Below are 17,524 nucleotides of genomic sequence, written 5' to 3' on the forward strand. Positions count from 1 at the left end.
CTTTGTTTTTAACACACCAGTAACATGCAAGAGCAGCAAAGCTTGTTTTCTCAGATGGCACTCCACCTCCAGTCCACCCGGGTGATGGCTCTACTTGACCAGGAGCAATTCAGAGATACAATCCCACCAACTACTCCAAGAAGTAATTCTACATTCAACAAACTGTGCTCAGTGTGGCTGTGTTGCAGCTCAGCAAAACCAAGCTCTTTATCAAGAGAATTTATATATAAAACAGGTGGCAGGTCAGGAGGGTGATGACTGCAAAAGCATCACTTTCAGAGACATGAGTAGTATTGGGTGTTTACCAGAGTCACTTTTCAAATTAAACTCAACCATTTACATTCTGGCTAAACAAGTCTCATCCCAGTATAACTTCCTCTGGCTTATTCCTAGTCATTCATCCTCCAAGCAGGAAGATGACCCTGAAACTTAAAGACAGAAGCTGATTGATCCACTTGTGCACATCCCTTTGAAGATGTCGAGAAACAAATTCATTTTGCAAAGGGCAGAGAAATCCTCCAAGAAAACAAGCTTCTAAATGCTTCTTATTTCCTCAAGTCTCCTGCTACTGGTTAACCTCGCTTAAAACTAAAAACCAGGAACACCAGAATCCCAGTGTAACTATTTTCTCGTTTCCCCCATGTTTCAGTCTAACTATGCCCACAGCTGAGGTGATTTTTAGGTATCTCCCTGAGGAAGATATTAAGAACCATGAAATGTATAAGAGAATGATACAGTTTCCAGACAAGTCTCTAACATAAACATTCCAAGGTGCCTCCCTCTTCTGTGTTTTAACTCCTGTGCCAGAGGGATTAACAAGTGACAGAAGTTTACTGATAGCAGGGGAGATTTACAGAGCAGAGAGGAAGGCCCAGCCCTGGTGTGGGTCACGGCCCCAGCTACACAGCTGAGCAGCCCTGTCCCTGGAGCATTCAGCCCTGCCTGGTAACAAGCCAGCAGTGCCAAGAGGTGGCTCAAGAAAAAGGAGATTATCAGCTTCCACAGATTGAGGGAGAAGGGCACACGAGCATCTTTGAGCAACCTGCTCTAGTGGAAGGTGTCCCTGCCCATGGCAGGGGGTTGGAAGTGGATGAGCTTTAAGGTCTCTTCCAACCCAAACCATTGTATGATGTTCGGTCATTTCCCCTGGCTCTATCACAAGCTCTCATCTCGTGGGTACTGAAGACAAGCAAGAACCACAAGGCTACATCCACGGCTGGAACTGCAAAGGTATCCTGTGTGTAACTTCCCTGCATAGTGGTTGCCACAAAAAGCTGTGACATAGCTGAAGGAAGCCTGTTGCATTTCTGGGTGCCCACTGACAGCATATGCACTGCCAAGGAAGGTCTGCTTCCGCTGGCAGTACAGCTTGTACTTAGCTCCCTCTCTGCAATCATTAACTAGGTAGGGACAAGTGTTCTTCATGCGCCATGGCAAGGGCTCTTTGTCACCTGCACTTGTTTTAAAGCAACAATATTCTGCCTGCCAACAGCCCAACCAGCAGTGGAAGCACCAAAGCACATCTCTGCTGTGTATAAAAAAGGTGTCTCCTTCTGCACAAGGGGGAAAGAAATAGTATTTTCCATTTGCTTCTCTTTCTCAGGAAAAAAAAGAGAGGAGATAATGGAATTATAAGTAGGTGATTCAGCAACTGCATAATGTGCAGCTTGGAGGGACTTACATTATTTGGATCAAAGAGTTATGTATTGCACATCTTAATTGGCCCAATTAAACTGGCACCACTGCACGATCCCTGCTCCCAGAGTGTTGACTTTGTGCCTGTCTTTCTGCGCTGTGCAAGTGAAACAAGAAGCAGCACGTTTGTAATAATTTTAGAGTCAAGTGCCCCAGCTCAGGACACACAAATGTATATTCAGTTAATGTGTTTTGTGTCTGTGGACAGCTTGGAGGCCAGAACCTTGCCCTTTGCTCTGTGGCACATCTGAGCTGGCCTCCCTAGCACGCACATGCACAATTACACTGTCTTCACCCACCCACTTCTCTGGCCTCACCCTCTGCCATCTCTTGGTGTCCCACCTCGCCCCAGTTTAAGAACTGCTCTGTGAATGGCTCTTTCTGGTCAGGAGCACAACAGACAGCTGGCGTTATACAAGCAGCAATAAGATAATGAGAATGGGAACACACCTGTTCTGCAGATGAGCTTCTAGTTCACACCGCTGCATCGTCTGCTGACACTCAGCCTTGAAGGGGCAGAAGACAATCAGCTTATCCAACAGGTTTCGTACTAGAAGGCTGGACTTGTGGCACTGCTGGAAGGAGAGCTTCTTCCGATCCATAGGACAAAAGTTATACTCCTGCATGAAGTTCTCAAGGCACTTGAAACAGTACGTATGTCCACAGGGGGTGTCCATTGGCTGGAGCAGAGGCTGAAGGCAGATATGGCAGATGAGTTCATCGTCCACTTCATCCTGGAAGTTGTAGAGATGATTGTCCAGCAAGAGGTGGAACTGACCACACTCGCAGCAGAGTTCACTAACTTGGGACACGTGTTCTTCTGCTGTGGGATCAGCCATGACAGCCAGCATCAGGCACTCAGCCCAGCAGCAAGGAGACTTGACTCGTAGTCACTGTCTGACAGAGGAGCTCTAATGAAAGGGAAAGAAAGACTTCCAGCAACTGTCCTCTCTGGATAGAGCCAATTAAACATTAAATGGTATTCCTGCCTTAACTCCCCCCTGGTATCTTCATGCCCTTAAGGTTCTTCCTTCCAGAGCAACCCTGTGAATGATCAACCCATGGATCTGAGAATGCAAGGATGTCATTCAGCAAAATGCTTCAGCACATGGATAAACTGAAGCTTAAATTCCTTTACACACACCAGTAACACAGACTATATAAAACCCTGCCAAATGTATGAACTAGAAACCTGAGACAAAAGCTGCATGTTCTTGAGGGAGAACAGCCCAGGGAGAGAAAGAAAGGGAAAGAAAAGATAACCAAGGTTGTGATTTTTCAACTGACGGTTTTTCTCTCTGGCTATCCAGATTATACTGATTATTTTCAAGCTATGTATGGTGAAACCTCAGTTTGGGGACTTCCAGTTGTTTGGATTTCTGTTTCATGGTTTGGGGAGGGATGAGGAAAAAGAAGAGGAAGAAATTTCAAAAGAAACTTAAATCTAAAGCACATTTCCTTCCTTTCAAGCCCACTCCCTTCAAAAAAGTTAATTTTAACAAACAATCCATTGTTCCCCACTCATCCATGCCTAAGTTCACCCATGGAAACAAATTTCCTATAAAAAGACTAAAGCTTCCTAAGTGGAAAAAACACAAAGAATTGTCCACATCGGTTTGTTGCAGTAACATTATAGGAAGGTTTGAGCTTCAGTTTCTTATAGACAGGGAGAACAAGGCACAAACTGAGTTCTTTACAGCTGCTGCTCTATTAAAATTAATAGAGGTGCGTCCAGTCACATCTATTTTGAATCTCACCTATTGTAATTAAATATAGAATTCACTTGAGTTTGCTACAGGCACAGAGACTAGTGCAGGAAGGATGTTTTTAGGCAGGCAGTTATTTTAATGAAGTAGGAAATGTGCTACTAGATAATGCTCTGTAGTGCAGTGGTGGGGAGCTTTTGGGAGGGAGTTTGGGGTTGGTATTTTTTAAGTTCATGTGAATAGCCCCAGAGTCTTTTAAAACAAAAAGAATTGCAGAACTGTGATGAAATGGAAAAATCTCTGAAAGACGACATGGAAAACACCTGAAAACAATTGCTTTATCTGGAACAGGTAAAAGCCCAAGCAAGAGTGAACACTGGTCTGCACCAGTGCCTGGAGGACATGGCTGGCACACAGCAGCAGCACCTTTGGAGGAGGGTAGGCAAGAACAATAAGATAGCAAGAACGGCAAGAAAAAATTAGTCATGGGTTTCTAATAAAAGTCATACATCACTCCAATTAATTGTCAAGCACAAGTCAGCTATTTAATTAAAGGGATAACGTATCACCAACAGAATCAAGCCATTTACAGGCGAATTTCTACCCAGCCATAGAAACTTGTTCACTTCAAAAGTACTGTCATGGTTCCAGGTGGGTACAGGGCATGAGTTGTTTGCTTCTCCTCCTGCTGCTGCAGTGCCAGAAAGCATCTTCCCCTTGAGGAAAGCACTTGGGCTGGATGTACATACCCAGCTCTTCTGTTTGCGCCCACTCCTTAACTCTTGCGTGACTGACTGGTGCTCCCCAAAAGAGAAAGCACAGCTCACAGCCAGCACACGAGCAAATCAAAGCAGATGTATCCATGTCCTGCTCTCTTAGAACTAGCCCTGTTCTTTGGTACTTACCTCCACACCTGAAACAGGCGTCGCTACTGTTTGCCTTATAAAAAGTCTCCATTTGATCTTGAATTCTTTCACCAGTGAAAAGGAACCACTTCAACACCAGACAATCACTGATGTCACCTACCCATTCTAATCAATCAGCTCAGCACCAGCAGTTAAGGAATCACAGAGCTTCCAAGGCAAACATCTCCCAATAAGAAATACTGGTGCTTCGGGTTGTAGTTATTTGCATAAAACTTTGGCAGGGGATGAAACAAATCCACTTTCTCAGCAAAAACAAACCCCACGGTAATTTTGCTGATAAACTACTTTTATATGGGGGGGGTTTCAGATTATTTACCAAATTCATTCTCTGCTCTCTGTGTTTAAAGGTTATACAAGATGAATCCCATTTATGAGTAATTTCAAACCCTGTGGAAGATAAAAGTATTACCACAGTCTTGTTGCCTTTTTCTTCCCTGTAACCCTAAGCTGTTCTGCCTTCTCATTTCTGGATCATCAAAACCAAGGGGTGAGGATTCCATTCCAAAGCACCAAGGTAAATTTTACTTTGACACCAGCGTCCTTCCACTAAGACAGACACTCCTGCAGACACCAGGGAACCTCAGCCCCGCACCTCTGTGATGAAACCCAGCCCACAGCCTTCGGCAAGGCAGGAGCCGGTGAGCGGTGGGGAGGACAGCAGGCTCCAACAAGCCTGCCACTGCTGGGTGATTCAGTCAGAAAGCAGATGTTCTGTAAGAGGAAAATTGCTAACATCTTATTCAGCAAAGATGACTACTTCAGCACAACAAGGGAGATTTGAAGTGTCTAGAAAATGTATTGTTTAAACATATCAGGCATGGTTCCCCTCAGCTTAAACAGACTAGTGTGAAGTCCTTGGGATCCTAGCTTTGGAGGGGAAGTTTGATATATACTCAATCTTATGCAGTTTCCATCAATTTCCAGTTACTCGTTTTAACCCCTAATGTTCTTGTGTTGCTCTTCTTGTTGTACCATTCCCCCTCTCCTGCTTCCCTCCAACAATGACACCGAGTAGCACATTCGCTGCTCCTGCCTTTCTCCATAGTATTGGGATCTCTCCCAAGGCCTCATATGTTTTGGCTTACACACAATGCACATATTACCAGGGAACCATAACATCAGGATCTAGCTTGGTCCCTAGTTACTACTTATTGACTACATGAAAACATTTAAGCCTAACATAGACATGTGTTGCTGCTTTAATGGACTCTGCTGTTGTAAAAACATCATGCAAGGAATGCCTCAGGAGTCTGAATTATTTAGAAAGTAATACACCCCATTCCTATACATGACAAAGAATTGAAGGAAATAAACCAGCAGAAATCCCTGTTTCTTACCATGTGTGAGCTAGAGAAAAGATTTCTTTGGGATCACCTTTATCACTACTGTATTCAAATTTAAAAAACCACTGTGGGCTTTTCTTTTTTGAAGTAGGATTCCTTGTACTGCAACACTGACTCAAAGAAAAGCCTTTAAAATTTTCTTTAAAGTAAGACTTATCAGCCTATCTAATCCATCCTCCTGCCAAAGCAAGACTATTCCTGACAGTATTAGCACATTGCCTATTCTTGTTTTAATTCTGCTAGGGCACAGAGCCTCAGATATACACCTCCTCTGCACATCCACACCACTGTTAATAGCTCTAGTAAGGAGCATGCCAAGAACCACACCGACGGCAAACCACTCAGCACCATTCCTGATGGGCAAACTGTCCCATTCTCCAGAGCACCCTTATAAATAGAACTGATAAATTACTTCTATAGCAATTTGTAAACATCCTTGGAAAAAAAAGCATAAATAGCTAAGAAATGTTTCCAACATTGTGCTTCTATGTGCTCTGCAGTGCCTCAGAAGGAACTGTGGTACCTGGCTACCCCAAGAGCAGCATCCCTGTTTCCAACTTATCATTTGAAATCTCAGCATTCCTCTTGCTCCTTGTTTTTAAGGCATTTCACTCTGCCATTGTTAGTACAGAGCACAAACTACAGCACAACTCAGTCCAGGCCTGCCTGCTCATACAATGCCAGCATTGGTTACAAATCACTTTCAGTCATGAGCATATTTACCTTAATGACATCTCTTTGAGGTCTAACATTGATGCTATTCCCATTTAAAGACAGAAATAACATCACCAGAGGCTAAAATACAGACCCACAGAGGCATCAACTCATGGGAATTTAATGCTCTAGTATGTCTTTAAATATGATCTCAAGTGACCCAAGATCACATTGGAACCTCCTGGGGATAAAAAGAAAAACCAAGACTGTTTCTATTCACCGACTGACTTCTAAAACCACGAGTGTGGTGAGTGAGCCAGAGCACATTCCACATTGCAAAATAAAGAAACATGCAGCCAGTCTGCAGTAAGGATACAAAACACAACAGATTTGGATGACTAGAGGAATGTCTCACACTGCTTCAGTTAAAATCATTTAAAAGAAGGAGAAATCTGTCAAATAACTCCTGCTCAATATTATCAAACTACTTGTACCCTGGAAAATATTTTGGAACTACAATTGGTTTATGCTTTTATGCACCTGTAGGTTAACACTTACATGTTGATATAGACTGTGTTATGGAAAACCCCAATGTAAAAGTTGGCTTTGAGAGCACGGCGCGCGCCCTACATCTACTGCTATGTAATAGTCCACTGCAATAATTATGCCAGTTATTATATTTATAACTGCATTTCCCTGGAAGACTGGAAATACAACATTCCAACTAAAGGCTAAACAATTCATTAATTTTTGGGGGGTGGACAAAGCCAGCCCATTCTGGGTTAAGATGGCTGAGGGCACACAGCAGCAGGGCACTGACCCAAACCCCACCTGCTTACATAAAAACAAGCTGAAGATGGATTCTAATGCAGCAAACTCAGTGCTTAAGCAATAAACCATAAGAAAAAGTGGCAGGACTTTTGCTTCAAACAGTTTTCACTCGGTTTAGAAGTTTTATGTTTCACAGAATAGCATTATTTTCATCCTAGAGAAGTACATTGTGAAAGTGTTCTCTAACAGGTTTTTTGCAGAATTTTATTGCTATTTTGAATGAGGGCTTCACGTCCATGAAATGGGACAGGTTTTATATATCAAATGCAGTGTTTCACAACCACGAGTAAACTGTCCCTAGTTTACAGCAGTGGCACAGAAAACACTGTTGAAGTATCAGAAGATTTTTTAAAGCAATACTTCAAGTAGGTCAACTTTGACAAAAACCACAATACCAAACCCAAGAGCAGTTTCAGGTGATGATACAAGAATAGTTTCAGGTGGTCCCATTATCTTTATTATTTTCTGATATTGCTGAAGATCAGGTCACTGTAAAAGTAGGAAGTCAAAGCTTCTGTAGTTGGTAAATTTAGATATCTAAATAAGAAGTAACCCTTTCCCTAATTGACCTTGCCTTCAAGCCAAAGGGTTTCCAATAAGCCACCTCCAAAAGTAACTGCTCAGCACTTAGATAAACACTGTGATTGAGAAACTCCAAATCAAAGCTACTTTACTGTACTCAGTATACAGGAAGATTGTAAATTTCACAAGTTTTCATTGTTCCCATCATTTATGCCCATTCTTTAACCATAAATCTGAAGTTTTATTCTAACTCCTTGGTGTTTCTGTGCTCATTGGACAGTTTTGTGTTTGATCTGCTTGAACTCCTGGGCAAGTATCTGTTTTCTCAAGCAGAAAACAGAAAACTACTTGTATTCTTGTTAATCATAACCAGAACCATTATCCTGTTCTACTAGAAAAGACTTATCATTCCAGGAAACCCTATTCTGAGAGTCGTGCTAAAAGGCTTGGTTGACTAACACTAGCCCAAGGAGTTTTCTCCTGAGCAATCTTTGCAACATCAGCTCTCCAGCATGGTACATGGATTCTATGTTTAACAAAACACACTTCAAGATAGATTTATTTTTTTTAAAACCTGTTTTGGTGGTATATTTGAAAGCTCAGTATAAAAAAAAAAAAAGATATTTTAGTTTTGTCTTACTTTAAAAATCTTTAAGCAATCAAGAGCTTAAATGCAAACATACTCCTAATTTTAGGAGCTGACTTGAAAAATTAAGAAGCTGGCACTTCAAATTAATTTCTCTCCCTACCATATGCTCAGAGCATTTGCTTCTCAGCTCTGTTAATGACACCACAGAACAGTAACTCTCTCACCAGGGACCCAGCAGGCTAAAGTACCAGGACTACACAAATGTAATTCCAACATTTAATCCCAAATCTTTCTACAGAGCAAGAGATTCTGGTGTTATCATTCCATTAATATTATCTGGGAAACAAGAACCAATAAATTTCCTCTCTTCTCCCTCCATTCTAAGGAATGAAGTAGTGGTGTAAGATGTTTTCCACCTCCACTTCTCTTCCAAAGGGATTAAGCATTGGCTATTTTAACATACTGCTCTGAAAAACGGATCCATTAAGTGCTATCAAATAGAAGTGAAGTGCTGCAGAAAAAGCTGGTTTATTTATATTCCTCCCTGCTTTCTCACCTTTGCTAGATACTTCTGCTATATCCACCATCCCTTCCACACCCTGTCTTCCACACAAATGTGCAAGGTGCTCCATTTATGCTCGCAGGAATTCTTCTGTAGTACCATTCACTTAAATCAATTTGCTTCTTTGCAGAATTTGACTCAAAGACTCCTACAGAAGTTTCATCACTGGCTGCCCACGCTGATTTTCTTTGTGTGCTCCTTATTTTTTTCCATTGTGTTTAATCACCTCTCTCTAGGAAATTTAATACCCCCACCTCCACCCTCACCTCAGCTCACCTACATTTCGAATTTGGCAGCTATCTGCAATTCCATCCCTAAAAATCAGTTTGATGTTTGTGGGAGAAGCGTTCTATAGACAAAGAAGGAAGGAATCCAATACTATAATTTAAGGATAAAGGACCTAATCTGTAATTAATAACCAAAGCTTAAAGCAAAAAGCCCAAAAACAAGACAAAAAGGGATTAAGAGATTTGATGTTCAGATCTAGGTTCATCTAAATATCTGGTAACACGCTTACTTTTCAAAGAGTTGGGTTTGCTTTTGAGGACAGGAGATAAAGATCATGTGTCCACTGCCTATACACAAACACTAGATGCTCTTAGCACATCATGGTCTGTGTGTCTAGCTGTAAATTCCTTTTTTATAGCAAAAGTAGCGCCACGGTATACAGAATCTGAAATAGGAATGTGCAGAGGCTTGTCTGGGGCAAAAGCCTTCGTAACTACCCAGCCCTGATAGCTGTTACTCCAGCAGTAGCCTGACGAAAGCAAACCTGTAAAACATTGTTCATTGTGATCTGGGTGTTGTATTTGTAATATAAACCAGATTCTTTCTTATCAGAGAATTTCTGAAGTGCACAAGGGAAGAAGCAGACTGTGCATTATATAACTGCATGGTTTTAAAAGTCACTGTTTGAATACCCTTACCAAGGCAGTCATCATCACATATATATTAATGTGAGAAAGGGGGAAGAAGGGAAGAGAGAGACTCTTGTTTTTGGTAGACATATGGTATTTATATAGCTCTAGCCTTGCCTGTCTTGTGAGAAAGTCCTACAAAGCTTTACTCTTTATCACACTCCATCAAGTGTTACTTTAAAATTAAACTAATTTCAGTTTAAAGAAACTAATCTTGGCTATTGCCAACCGTAAGCATGAAATAATAATCTTCTAGGTTAGTTAAAAAAAGACAAAACAAACACACACCACCTTTGCAAATACTGTTTTCTACATAACTTTACCATAAGCAATCCAGCAGCATGAAAGGAGAGTTTTGCACCTGGTGATGAAATCTTTCCTATCAACAGTCAGATACAGTTGTTAACATCAGAAACATCAGATTAGGGCTTTGCTGCTGGATAAAGTAGCACAGAAATGTTCATTACCCACACCAAGGCAAGTTCTGTCTCAGTTACAGGAACACTATGGGGTTTTTTTGTAACAGTGCTCTGTTTTAAGTTAAAGAGTTTGGCACAATCTGTGGCAGCATCCCTTTATACCAATAGGCCCTTGGAGCTAAACTCTGCAAAATAAAACCAGTGGTCAGTGACAAACGTGCAGCACGGCTGAGAATGTTATTCTAGAGGGACCATCAGATTTCCCCCAGTCCTGGCTCTGTTTTCTCAGTGGCTCCAGGCAGCCCCAGCCCGTGTGTGATGCCATCAGCAACAGCAGGGCCTATCATCCTGCTCAGGATACAATACCCCAGACTTCCTTTCACAGGGTAAGAGGGCATTATATCAAAACCAGGGCAAAGTACTTTCCAGCCCAAGCTTGTTCCCACCAACTAAAAAAGCTCAATTAAAAGATAATTAAGCCTGTAATTCCCCTTTACATTCCATCTTGCCATCAGATCATGGTAAAAGGGAAAGAAAGAAAACAAGTTACCTCCATTTAAACAAAAAAACCCAACACTTAATCCCTTAGCCCACATCTTCTCAGATAATTATGTTATGCAGCTCCTGAGGGTGGCATGCAGCTAAGTTTGAAGTCAGCTTAAACTCCCACCGATGCCTGTGGGCAGGCAGAGCTGCTGCAACCAGTAGCTGAAATACCCTTCACCACAGAGAGCAGCTTGTGAGTACTATAGAAGTAGTTAAAAGAAAATAAAAGATCTCTGGATTAAGAATTACATTCCCCCAGAGATTTACAGAACAGTAACATGGCTCATTTTTAAAAGACCTGAGACACATTTTGCTGCTAAAGACATCTGTATTACTGGTTCATAGGCTTAAGTACAGTTGCACATGTAATTTAAGACGCATTTTCATCATACTATTTCTCCTGGTGTATCTTGTTGACTTTAGACTGAACTCTCACAACTAGGGGAAAACAAAACTGCAAGAGGCATTCTTTATTTGCTTTGTGGGTTGGTTTTTTTCTTTCCCAACCAAATCTTACCCTGATTGAAACCTATATCCAAGCAGGTGTCAGAAACAGGTCTTTAAGAACCATTGTTATCTTACCTTACTGGGCACATAGTTACAGTATGTGTAAACTGATAGTTATATTTTCTCTTGTTCTAAAAATAACCTTAAAATGGGCATGGCTGCCTCACCAGTTAAAGAGCTGGAATAACTGACCAAAGTCCTTCCACTAGCCACAAATCAATGCAGCAACCACATTCTTCCTTAGCCACACATGATAAGTCCTGCTTTCAGTAGGAATGGGGAAGCAATCTCCTTTCTCTGTTCAGTTTTCAGCCTGCTCAGGTTATGAGTAAAATAGCCCCAGGTGTTAACCTCACGGGGAACTTTTTTTTATCCTAAATACAAAAAGGCCCAAAAGACCCATTATGGTTATTTTTAGGTATCCTACTTGAAATAATCATAGGGCAATTTTTGTTCACTACCAATTGAGATCATGTCAAAGAGGATATCCTCAGATCTAAGTTTCCCAGGGCAGGGACTGTGCTAATTATTTATTTCTTTTCTAGTCAGAGACCTGCAATAGTGCTTATTGGGTGAGAATCTATCATTTATTGAGTCTAGGGGTGGGAAGTTAATAAGTTTGGGAACTTTACAAATAGGGCTGATCATGATTTACTGGACTTTCAACAACCACAACACGACTAATGTCACAGGGGAGCCCTTTCAACTCTCAGAGGAGCAGGTCAAGTTTTATCTCAACCCCTTTTTGACTGTCAGAAAATCAGCTTTTAAAGAGAGAGTCTGCTGCAGCTGCCTACAAAACTTGCACGAGTTAAGGCCCCGGCAGAATAGACAAAGATAGACAACACGTTTTTTTAAATCCATAATCCCTTCCAGTGCTTCCCTTCCAGAATATTCCAAATAAGGAAGACTACAGTCTTCAAACAAAATTTGCACAGACCCTCTAGGCTCAGGGGACCACTATATGTACATAAAACCAGCCTTTGCCTGTAAGCTGCTGATTGTCTCTCCAAATTCCTCCAGCTTTATTCCATTTCCCTCCTTCCAGCCTTAAGTGTTTTTTCCTGGACCAGCAGAGTAATTCCTATTACTCATGTTCATCTAAATCCCCTCTAACACTTGAGATGGTCTGTGAGACACAGGCTCACAGGCAACTTATTACCCAAAGCATCAGAAAAAATTGCCAGATATTTTCATATTTTCAAATTCAATTTGTGCTGAGAAATTTCTAAGCCAAGAGCAACATTTTATGTGTTATAAATCAGCGAACATAAACTGACGAGGGACAGGGCTGTCAAATGCAATTCCTAACAACTGTATGAACAGCACCACTAAAGTAAGCTGAGAAGGAAAAGCCAAACAAGAGGGTTTTGTATTAAACCAGCAAAACACACTCAGGCCTGTGAGTAAGACAACAGCTGCGACTACTCTAGCAAGATACACACGAGCAGAATGAAATGATGCAGCTTCATTTTCAAAGTGAAATCAATATAGCAGTTTAATGCAGAAAACAAGAAATATATGGCAATGCACAAGGAAAAGAAACAAATTATAGCGGGGGGTGCTTTGTAAACTACAGATGTTTTATTCTGCAGTTATATTTATTCTTTTAAGTTTATTCTTCTTCTACTATTAAGTCTAAGATCTCATAAACCTGTTTAAATTCATCTATTAGCCATACTTAGGTGAGTACAGCATGACCATGGTTTACAAAACCATTAATTACAATTTCTAATTGAAGTTACTGGAATCACCATTCAGGTAGCACTAATGTTACCCAGAATAATCCTCGACCTATTTATCAGATATCTTTGAACTTCATGGTCTTTTTTGGAGGTCATTTAGCTGCCAGGTCCCCTCTGGAGCTGTTTCTTACACGTATTACAGCTCTCATTCCCCAGGCCATATGGTTGGGTTTGTTTCTTAACTCTTGCTCCCTTCCCTCACTATTCATCGGGTTAGAAACTTTAAAAGAAACTTGCCTTTCAGCAGATGAGGTTCCTTCTTACTACTCACCACAGCTCCTTCTCTCCATTTCATTTCATTGGCGTTTTATGCTAATGCATCTCCGTTATTTAAATTAGTTACATATGCATCAAGCTTGCATGCTAGAGCAGACACATAAATGAGAGGAAGCATAGCTGAGTTTTCCAACAGCTAGTGAATCCCATGAAAGGTTGGCCTCCTGTTTATCATTTCTCTGCTCCATCCTCAGCCATATGACCCCTTTGTTTTCCCCTGCACAAGCACTGGTGCTGTTCTGACTCCACGAGCTGGTTCAGGGAGCAAATCCCTTTGGGGGAGGGAATAAACATTACCACTACCTTAGCCCCTCTCAGCAGCAGACAGGCTACATCTGCTTAGTTATGTTGTAAAAGAGTTTGAGTGTGTAACTTAAGAGGAAGATTTGTTTTGAAGGAGCCATGTGCACAATCTGCATTCTCTTTGCTGGAGAACTGCCAAAAGAGCTCTGGCCTTCAAGCATCAAGGACAAACGTCAGTGCCGTCCCCCAAAGGCACAGCACACAACTGGCATTGCTGCGGGAGGATAACTACAGCTCTTTAAGCTACCCCACACCACCCAAACCTCAGGCTGCTCCGGAGTCTCCAGAGGCTAAAGGATTAGACTGGACAACTCTGGGGCCGTGTGACAGTGACAGATACTTCCCTGGGCTGCCTGTTATCTCCACAGGCTTGTCTGGCGTGACCCTGCCCGACATACCCCTTGCACAGCACAGATCTCCCCTAGCACTTATCTGCACTTGAGCTGGAATAATGTTTCCTATGGGGCATTTATACAGTTCTGGTCCTTTCGCCTTGGCTAAAAAAGTGGAGCAGAAGCTGAAAATATAACTCTCTTTTGTTTGGTAACTGACAGGGAAATACACACTTCCCTTTGCTTACCTTACCAAGGTAAAGTAGGACTAAATAAATAGCTCAAGGAATTGAAAAGCGCCTTTTCAAGCACGGCTTAAAGCAAACTAAGCCTGTACTGCCACCGAAAGGGGCTGTCCCGCCCTCCCTGCCACCTCCTGCGCTGGCATCAGCTGGCTGCTGCCTGTTCTGTTCAATTCCCATCAGAGCGAGGCCAATGTCAGGAGCAGAGAGATGTCAAATGCATGCAACCAAGCAGCGGAGCGGGGTGGGATTGTCCTTTCGGCTGCACACCGCCCCACCCCGCTGTAAACCCCTTATGAAGAACTGCATTCAATAGAAACCACTCCAGTTGTATAATATCCCTTTCCAAGCCTCTTACAAATCTCTCCTCGCGTTTAACATCACCTGTATTTCTTACCTTTAAGGCATTTGCACAACATCCACATCGTCGCGTTCCTCTGCCTTGCCTGTCACCTCGACTTCTATTTATACGGTCTTTTCGGCATTAATCACCAGAAACTTGACAACTTAGCACCTCTCCAACTCACAGCACAGAAGTTTTGCCCTAAAGCCTCTCTCTCCGAGGCCAAACCGCCGCGTTCGGGGTGCCCTGCGCAGGCCCGGGCAAGACCGACCTCTGAAGAGTTAATGGCCCGGGGCGGGCGGGCAGCCTCCGCCGGCGCTGCCTGCCCCGGCCAGCGATAGAACACGTCCATTTGCTCCCCAGCCCCGCGCCGTCACGGCCGAGGAACCCTCAGCGGCGGGAACCGGGCGGGAGCTGCCGCCCTCAGCCGCTTCCTCCGCGGCCCCTCAGCGCCGGCGGGAGGCCCTCCCGCACCCCGCGCCCCTCACGCACCCCGCTCACCTGCCGGCGCCGCGGGCGGGACGGGACGTGGCTCGCTGGCCCCCGGGGAAGGGGAAGGAGGAGGCGAGGGAAGCCCAGCGCCAACCCGGCCGGCGACGGCGGCGAGCGCGGCTCCTTCCACCAAGTTTCCGGGCGGGGAAGAAAGTCGAAACCTACGTGAGAGGAGGAGGCAGCGCAGCCGCCCAGGTGTCGCCCGGCACGGCTCGGCTCGGCTCGGCCCTGCCCTGCCCTCACCGCGCTCCTCTCCGCCGCCGCCTCCTCCTCCTCCTCCTCGGGCCGCCCACACCGCGGAGTCCGGCTCCCGGTCCGCCAGGAGGCGCCGCGGCGGCGCGGGGCACGTTCCCGCCCCCGGGGCTCCCGCTCCCCTCAGGGCCCGCGGGGTACCTCAGCGGGCGGCGGGGCCGCGCTCAGCCCGGTCCGCGGTGTGAGGGGATGGAGGGGAGTTGGGGTGTCACAGTGGGAAAGACCCCGCTGGTCAGCCGGGGTGGCTTGGTCCTGTGGGGAGCAATGGCTCCTTTCGTTAGAGACATCTCTGTTTGCTTTCTGAGGTGATTCTGCGCACCCTGAGGATGATTCCGCCCCTTTCAAAAAAAACCTTTGTAAAATAGAACAAAGAGCAAAACCTGATGCTGTTCTGGGCGCAAGGAGCAAATTGTAGTTCAGCCGGCTGAGAAAACCCACAGAATTTGAGGAGAAATTACTTTTCACATTTACATTCTGGCTGCTCTTCCATGCAATAAACAGAAATACCAAGAGATCGGAAGTATTCAGCTTGTGCTTGAGTTGGATTTGTTGGCAAATGGTAAAAAAAACTCCATAGGGAGTTGGGGAGCTCATCGCCATGCCATGCCCTGGTGCTGATGGGCAATGGGCCACTTCACACTGCTTTGTGCCTGGTAAGAGCCAGAGAAGGAATGGCATTGGAGACAGCCGTGCTAGCTTCTGTGCTGCTACTATGAGCTGTAAACAGGTCCAGCTTCCAGTGTTTCTATTTGGGCAGCTCCCTGTAACACTCATGCTTCAAACCAGCAAAAGGCCAAATCAGGAGGGATCTGTGTTAGCACTAATATCCAAGGGAGGCATTTCTCCCAAAGCAAGAGACCATCCTGGATGTGTATCATGCCTTTCTTTGTGCCAGATTGCATTTGGGTACACATAGTGAACTAGAACTGTTTCAGGCCAACAAAAACTCCCAAAAACCAACAACAGTATTTTCTGGGTTATAATTTCCTTCTCTGGTTCATTACAGAGCGTTGGAAATAGAATCATTGGATAGTTTGGGTTGGAAGGGACCTTCAAAGGTCATCTAGTCCAACCCCCCTAAATAGTCTTACTGCAGTCAAGAGGGTTGTGAAGTAATAAAGTAGATGACATTTCTGCCAATAAAGAAAAAAAGAACATTAAACCATCATTTTAGAGAAGGATTCATTAGGAAGGAAACCTTTGTACATTAACGTGGGTAATATGCAGTGCAGGCGGAACTAGCACACGCCTGACATTTGATCATTTGGACGTGTCTCATAGTTGCTAAGGTAGACCTAAATGGAGAGAGGAGTAAGTGCTTTTAATGCCCTGAAAACACCTTCTCTGCTTTAGTAGGGCTTGGGATCTGTGTTGTTCAAGTAAGACTCTTCGGGAAATGTTGGGACAGAGAGAAGATGTAGTCTGTTATTTCAGACATGGATGGATTTGGCTCAATTTACCCATACTGTGTTAAATTTCCTATGTAAACTTTCTGGTTCTTTGCTACCTCACTAAATCCTTCTGTCCCCTTGTTTTGTCTGTTGAAGTCTTCCACTGAGGGACTGTGAGCTAGGCTTGGTGTGAGAGGATCTTTGTGTTGCAAAGGTGATACCATCAGAGATGCACCATCTACCAAAAATGCAACGAGGCCCTTTCTTCTTTTCATTCATATCGTTGTTGGAAACCTAATGGAACTGAGGCATGCCAGCAACGTGTCTTTGCTCAATGAGATCCATGTTACTACAGGACATGAAATGTAAGGTATTTTTTATAGGGCTTGGCTGATAACTGTGAGCTAGACTTGCAAACCAGTTGGTTTTTGTTAGTCTAAATTATTTGTTTGATAGGATTTCCTGTGAAGCACTAAGGCTGAGATGGTTGGAAGGATGGATGGCATCGCATCCTCAGACCCTTCTGAACAAAAGAATACTTTAGCAATAAAGTGTTTGGCTGGTCTGAGTCTGTGCAGTTAAGCTCTTATTTGGGGAAGGAAGAGCAGTCATAGAATCATAGAATCATAGTATCAACTAGGTTGGAAAAGACCTTTAAGATCATCAAGTCCAACCAGCGACAGGTTGGAGCTGTGTGATGGCTGGAAGCAAGTCGCCAGCTTGGATACGAGCACTAGGTCCTGGTGCAGAGACATCAGACAGTACTTGTGCTGTCAGCCAACCTCACACCGGAGCCTGTACCATTAAGCCAGAACTTACAGGCAAAGGCTTAAGCTAAGCTCTATGGAACTGGAGCACTCTTGAGGGAGAGGTTTAAACCTCAGTGCAGAACCAGCCTCTCCTTCGTGCAGCCTGCAGCTCAGTCGGTGAA

General features: G+C 43.8%; 1 protein-coding gene across 2 annotated transcripts in view; it reads right to left on the reverse strand.

Moving 5' to 3' along the window:
- The window catches only part of LOC115613121 (ligand of Numb protein X 2-like), a 28,821-nt gene extending 13,657 nt beyond the window's left edge, over positions 1 to 15,164 (reverse strand). The window contains exons 1-2 of one of the 2 annotated variants that reach the window (XM_030498216.1): positions 14,960 to 15,164; positions 2,146 to 2,606 (exon numbers count right to left, since the gene is read on the reverse strand). In XM_030498216.1, the coding sequence (XP_030354076.1) occupies positions 2,146 to 2,546 (401 nt within the window). In that variant the 5' untranslated portion in view covers positions 2,547 to 2,606; positions 14,960 to 15,164. Of the gene's footprint in view, positions 1 to 2,145; positions 2,808 to 14,959 lie in introns of those variants that run through there. The other variant, XM_030498217.1, reaches the window with a different exon arrangement.
- Between the last annotated feature and the right edge of the window lie 2,360 nt (positions 15,165 to 17,524).

This window comes from Strigops habroptila, chromosome 9 (assembly GCF_004027225.2).
Source record: "Strigops habroptila isolate Jane chromosome 9, bStrHab1.2.pri, whole genome shotgun sequence".
In the NCBI taxonomy this organism is placed as follows: domain Eukaryota; kingdom Metazoa; phylum Chordata; class Aves; order Psittaciformes; family Psittacidae; genus Strigops; species Strigops habroptila.